Source organism: Camelina sativa, chromosome 18 (assembly GCF_000633955.1).
Source record: "Camelina sativa cultivar DH55 chromosome 18, Cs, whole genome shotgun sequence".
NCBI classification, from domain to species: Eukaryota; Viridiplantae; Streptophyta; class Magnoliopsida; order Brassicales; family Brassicaceae; genus Camelina; species Camelina sativa.
Window position 1 is genome coordinate 5,701,730 of NC_025702.1, and position 6,644 is coordinate 5,708,373.

Sequence of the window (6,644 nt, forward strand, 5' to 3'; positions counted from 1 at the left end):
CAAGTTTGCACCAACACCAAAGGTTCAGAGGTTCCTGAGTTCACCGAGCATAGTCGGGATGTTCTTGTTCGGACTTCAGAAAGGTATGCAGAACCTCGCTCTATAGATGAGACTACAGAGGGTCTTAGTGTTGGATGGAGAGAAAATGAAGATGGCAAAACACATGTTGGCAATATTTGTGATGGAACTTTGGGACTTCCTTAAAAATATATGCTTGGATAAAAAAATTCAAAATCAATACATTTTTAGGTCCATATCTATGAGATACTGTTGCTGAAATGTAAACACAAAAAACAAACCTACTAGTACTAATATCTGATGTTTACTTGACGGTTCAATGGAAAAAAGAGATTGCGAATTGCGTGTGACCAATAACAGTGTCCATTATTCAGCTGTCAGCTTTCGTCTGGTTTGCCATATATGTCAAATAAATCGTCCATATATAAGCGCACGAGCTATTCATCAGTGGCTGCAACCAAGAGATTACATGTTGAAGTTGGAAAAACTTTTAAATCACACCAAACAATGGGAAAAGTAGTAAGAGAGATATTTGGTTTACCTGTAGATGAACTGGCACATACTTGAATGTAACAAAATCACAGGCCGGCCAATAAATAAGTCCATTTCTCAATGTTGGCAGAAGATCTCGCTTCAATCTTGCCAAAATTTCGTCAGAATTTTCACCTTAATTTGGACAAGCAACATGCAGGTACCCAAACACATGATGAGTATGATAATTTATAGGTAGAATTGTAAGAAACTAAATCTATTTAAAACAGAGACTCAATCGATAAGCTTAATTATAATATATACCTTGTAAAATGGCATTATAAGAATAGAAGACCGTGTTGCTACAAGGTCCGAAAAGAACCTGCCCCATCATAATTTTCTTAAAGGTAGTCAACACGTCGCGCTTTGGCAATATTTTAGAAAGATAACTGAACCACAGATGCTGTGACGGCCCGAGAAATATCAACCCAAAGCTAGCCATTCTAGCTGTTCTTATCAGGTCAAATGAACCAGCAGGCGGCATTGTGATCATCTGTTGAAGAATTTATAGAGTCAGCACAAATAATAAACCAACAAAAAGAGTCTCTAGTTTCCGCGGAAGCTAACAACAACATGATCATCATAGAATGACTAATAAAGAGAGTTTATAAGCACCCCAAGACACACACCTAAAATTTTCTGAGCACACCAATACCAAACTCATCCAGTATTCAGTAAAAAACGAAAAAAACGACTTCAATATAAACATCAGTCTATTGGCATAGTTGGTTACCCGAACTACCAATACAGATAATTTTTTCCAGTGTCTCAATAAACACTGTAAATACAGCCTTTAGATACCAAAGGAAACAGTCGTTGAGAACACAGAATGGAACAAAGATAAGTAAAACAAATTAGAAAACAACACCACTAAACCAAACACTAAAATCTTAGCTATTCTATACTAAACTATAACATTTTTTCTGACTACTAAGACTCTAATCTAGTTTCAGAGGTACTTTTACACACACAAAAGTAAGAACATACACATCAATTTGGAATTCTCTAGGGTATGATGAAACAATGCAAGATTGGTGTTTTCTTCCTAAATGAAAATACAAAATCCCCTGAGAATTCCAAAACTGCAATGATTCAAAACCTAATTCCACACCACAAAGACTCCAAAAAGAGATTGAACAAGGGAGAGAGCCAAACCTGAGAAGTGAGATCCGCAGCCATATAAATAAGGGAAGTAGTGACGCTCTTAGTCACGAAAGGGTGTGATTCGAGCTTTCTCAAATACCATCGCAGAAACGCAGGCTGTTTGGAAGGAGACGAAGCGTTCGTCGATAGATTTCGCGAAACGGAGAAAACGCGAGGGACTACGAAACTCCCAGCCTTGCGCAGCTCGTGAAACGATCGGCCGGAGAATCCAAGAATTGGTTTCCGACCGGAGAAGATAGTTCCGACGAGAGCATTGTTGATTCCGTGAAGGGAACGACGATCGGAGAAGAAACGTTTGCTCAATCCAACGATGTTCATTTTCTCTCTCTCCGATGTTTCGTTAATGGCGGCAGCTTGACACTGTTTTGATTGATGTATCTCTCTCCTCCGTACCAGGACAATACGACAGCGTTTCCAACATAACATAAACCGACGTACAGTGCTTAGAGAAAACCAATAAACGACATGATGTTTGATGTAATAACTCTCTCCCACGGGAGGCTACTAGCAATGGGCAAAAAAAAACCTGAACCGAAAATCCGAACCGAATCCGAACCCAGAATCTTGAATTTATCTTATTGGGTTTTAAATTTCTCTACCCAAAAACCCGAATTCGAACTCAAACCGACTCCGAATCCAAAAATATTCAATTAAAAATAGATATTAATAATTTAGGACTTGAATACCCGATTTTTATCTAGAATACCTAAAATTATATCTGAAATATCAAATTTTTACCCCAAAATTCAGGTATTTTATCCAAAAACCTGAGAATTTATCCAAAAATTTTCGGGTATTCGGGTAAAATTCCGGATTTTTATGTATCTGAAAATAATTGGGTTTTTAGCGGTTCTGAAAATCCATATTCGATCTGACCCGAACTCGAAAAGATCCAAACAGAAACTGAACCGAATTTTATATTTACCCGAATGGTTCCTAAACTTCTCTACCTGAAAATCCAAATCCGAACGGTTCCTATCTAAGCTTGACCCGAGTACCCGAATGCCCAGGGCTAGAGGCTACAACAGATCAAACGGCGCGTTTTGCTGATTCATTAGAACTACATACAAGTGCTGTAAAACCAAAAACGAAGCGTTTTACATATCCGCCTGGTACCGTAACAAATCAAACGACAGCGTTTTAGTTTCATATATTTAACGACATACAGTTCTTAAACAAACCAGTAAAAGTCCCTTCAGATAGTTCGCAGTTAGCAACAGAGAAAACGACACCATTTTGACTCATGCATTAAACGACTGTGCTTTTGCATAACAAATGAAACGACATGAGGTTTAGTTTAGGACTCATATGTTATTTAATCTTTATGCAAGGACTCAATCTGAAATTTACCAATCGAGATTTTATAACACATGTTTCCTTTTAATTCATCTCCGCCGAGAGGTCTCTTTGCCTTTTCTTCCACAGCGTAAGCTTTTTTTTTTTTTTTTCAATGGATCCTTCAATTTTCAAGCTCCTTGAAGAAGACGAGGTTAGGTTTCTATATTTCATTTTGTTTTTTTTTCAAAATCCAATTTTGTGTGATGCCCTTGCTCGGTGGCTTGAAGCGTCGTTAGTGATTTTTGATTCCGGTCGAATTGTGTTGGTTAGGATGAGTCGATGCATTCAGGAGCTGACGTAGATGCGTTCCAAGCTGCTCTGAATCGAGATATTGAAGGTTCTATGACAACTTCAATGCCACTCGGGACGAATCCTGGTATAACTCTCTACAAAATTCGAGTTTTTTAGATAGGGCTAGTTAGATTCTACGTCTGAGATTGTAATTGTAGCGTGCGCCTGCTTTGTGATGAGAGCTATAGTTTGAAACTTATTGCATACGACTTGCTGAACGTTTTTGTATAGTTTCTGAGGGTATGGACTGATTTAGGTGCACTATTGGTCAAAGTAAAGATAGGATTTTTATGTTGTGGGTTTCTCTTAGAGTGGATGCTAGATCCAATGTAATGAGAATATGACTTGTCTCTGTGAAGCTATTAGGTATATGGGGAAGTTTTGGCTTGTTAGCAAAGTTGTGCTTGTTTCGATATACAGTGTAGTTTCTGTTACATTATTATTACTCTTGGAACATGGATAACTAAAGAAGATGTCTATGTTAGGCTATATTGTAAACTTCTCTTATCTACTGACATGTGAGAAAGTTACAATCCTACATTAAAGCAATTATCAAGGTCATGAAAGACTAGTTTTTAAGTGCTGTTGTAGCTAATAGCGGCATATATTTTGTTATCGGCAAGAGCCTGTATATATGCTTGTTGAGTCATTGAAAATGATCAATGTGATGGGACTTATTATCTAGGATAGAGAGTAGGGTGATGGTCCTGGTTTCCTTTTTGGGTATTATCTGATTTTTCCTCCAGTTTAACTTGTGATTCTAGTTTCATCAACCAGTTGTTTGAATTATTTCTATAGGAAACAACCATCCTCCCAGCCAGCAGTTTGCGCCATGGAAAAATGGTATTGGAGATGCTAATATCAATGTCCAGACCCAGCACAGCCTTGAAAGTACTCAGATGAAGGAGCAACAAGGATCGACTTTAGAAAATCAACATCAACATGATTTGAAACGAGCCAATGAATCTCATTTACAACACAACCCGCCTCAAAACCTTCATCGAGCAGGTCAACTGTGGGAGAATCCATCGCAGGTACCCCAAGCAATTGGGTTGCCGATTTCTGAAAAGAATCCTACTGGTAATGAACCAGATAGATCACATAATATTCAAGAGAGTGAATCTCAGTATGTGAAACTGCAAAAGATGAGTAGTCAACAGGCTCGGGGAGTGGAACCGTCTGCTAACCCTATGAACCGCAACCCTAAGCAAGTACCATTTGCTGCTTTGCTTCCTACCTTAATGGCCCAACTCGATAAAGATAGAGCACTGCAGCTCCGTACCTTATATGCTAGACTTAAGGTATGTCTATTAGTGGAATCATTTGACATTCTGTTCCAAAGCTATTGCAATGTCATTGCTTTCCTTCTGATACTTTCTTTTTGCAGAAAAATGAAATCCCCAAAGAGGGGTTCACAAGACATATGAAGGATATTGTAGGCGATCAGATGCTCAGGTTGGCAGTTAGTAAACTGCAGCAGGTATTACCATTTTCCATATTTTGTGTCATGAGTAAATAAAACCAGAAAACCGACTTAGAGTATTAGCTTGTGAACGAAATCATGTTCGAATTGTCTATTTAAGTCTGCTTTTGAGGCTCTAAATTTTTTACTTTTGTCCTTTAAATTTAGCTGGATCCAAAGACTATTGTTTTTTTTTTATTAGCTTGAATGGTCTGAGTCTGACATGAGCTACATCTGGTGATCTTTCATTCAACTGGTTTTTAGAATATATACTTCTAGGCTGGCATCCTTCACGATAATCTGATATTGGTTTTATGGCACACCATCTAATTATCCTTCACGATACTGTATTTCTGTGATCTGATTTTTTCTTTACCAGATTCCAGTTGATGGGAACTTTGTTTGGTTGATTTTCTAGTTTCCAGCTGTTAGGTTTTTTCTTACCTCAATGTTTGAAACGTTTTTGTATCTCTCTGTTGCCTCTTTTCCAAAATCCTTAACCAGAAGGTCGTATTTGCACTGTCTGCATCTTTTCTCGCTTTCACTTCTTTCCTCTACCTTGCAGTGGCTTCATGAATTAGGCAAAACCTTAAATCTTCCTCTATTTTGTTCACAACCAAAAAGTCGAGATTTACTTTTTTTTTTATTAAACACTATCTTAGCGATTATAATTCTTCTAAGGTTATCAGACTTATCCCTGGAATGATTAAATATATGATTTTTACTGACTTTGTCCCACATTTTGGTCACACTATGTCTGATATTTTTTTTAGTGGACATGTTAAAAGGGTGCTAAATATGTACTTCCAGAGTTTGTGGTCAACGTCTGCAAAGTGGGACTAGTTTAAGACGTTAAGTATACCAAATGAGATGATTTTTATCTTATTCCCATATCAAACAGTAATATGATACAAAAGTTTTACTCCAACTTTAAGTAAGATTTCCATTTTTTGTTATTTCCTGATAACAATAGGATTTCTATTTCTTTTCTTTCCCTTTTTTGTTTGGGAGTTATCTTTTTCTATATTTATAAGGTTGACGCGCGTTTATGAACTTCTTCCAAGACTTTGGAGGGATTTGGGGTTTATTGGTGTATCCGAGAGAACCACAGTCATTCCCTTTGGGAGTCTTTACTTTGTTCTGTTTTCCACTATTTTAATAAAGGTTTTGCTTTTTGAACTGGGATCATAATTCCATCAAACAAAATTGTCAATCGTTAAAGCATCTGTGCTTCTGAGCAATTTATCATGGGTGTGATTAAGTGGGTCTAGATTCTTCTTTACTTATAATCTGTGCTAATTGTTTTCACATGAACTATAACCAAGGAAAAATCGGGATTCAAGCTCCTTCTACTGGTATAAATGATTCACTGATGCTTTTTTTTTTTTTTTTCGTTCACTTTTATAATATTCTATACTCTCCTTAGATAGATGTATTATTTTCATGCTGGAGCCAGTATCATACCTGATCTAATCTATTCCATCGCAGAAATCAATAATCAAAAATCTCAGTCTGATCCTCGTGCAGTCCACCTTAACCAACTACCTTCCTCAACGTCAGGCACCTTAGGCAGTTCAGCTACGGTGCAGGGACTTACCAAACATCCGCAGCACCAGATGCAGCATCCACCAAGTTCTTTTCCTATGTATACTACCTCTGGTAGTTTTCACACATACCCCGGTCCAAACACCAATGCTTCTGGTTCCGCGTTGAGACCGCACCTTCATGATTCCCATATGAGACATGGGGCACATAACCCGACTATGGGATCAACTGGTCTTGGAGGACCGCCCCAATCTACCACAAACATGATGACTATGCCCAAATTTGAGAGGCCAAG

At 37.8% G+C, this 6,644-nt stretch overlaps 2 protein-coding genes across 2 annotated transcripts; one reads left to right on the plus strand and one right to left on the minus strand.

Annotated features, from left to right (window-relative positions):
- LOC104760642 (PXMP2/4 family protein 4-like) lies at positions 185 to 2,075 on the minus strand. Its single transcript, XM_010483599.2, has 4 exons — positions 1,705 to 2,075; positions 814 to 1,042; positions 560 to 684; positions 185 to 469 (listed from the first exon to the last, which is right to left on the minus strand). Exons 1-4 carry the CDS (start codon positions 2,029 to 2,031, stop codon positions 389 to 391), a joined length of 762 nt encoding a protein of 253 aa, XP_010481901.1. The 5' UTR covers positions 2,032 to 2,075; the 3' UTR covers positions 185 to 388.
- Positions 3,069 to 4,876, plus strand: LOC104760643 (transcription initiation factor TFIID subunit 4b). The gene is made up of 4 exons (XM_019239835.1): positions 3,069 to 3,202; positions 3,322 to 3,427; positions 4,141 to 4,643; positions 4,730 to 4,876. The coding sequence occupies exons 1-4, from the start codon at positions 3,164 to 3,166 to the stop codon at positions 4,859 to 4,861; spliced, it is 780 nt and encodes a 259-aa protein (XP_019095380.1). The 5' UTR covers positions 3,069 to 3,163; the 3' UTR covers positions 4,862 to 4,876.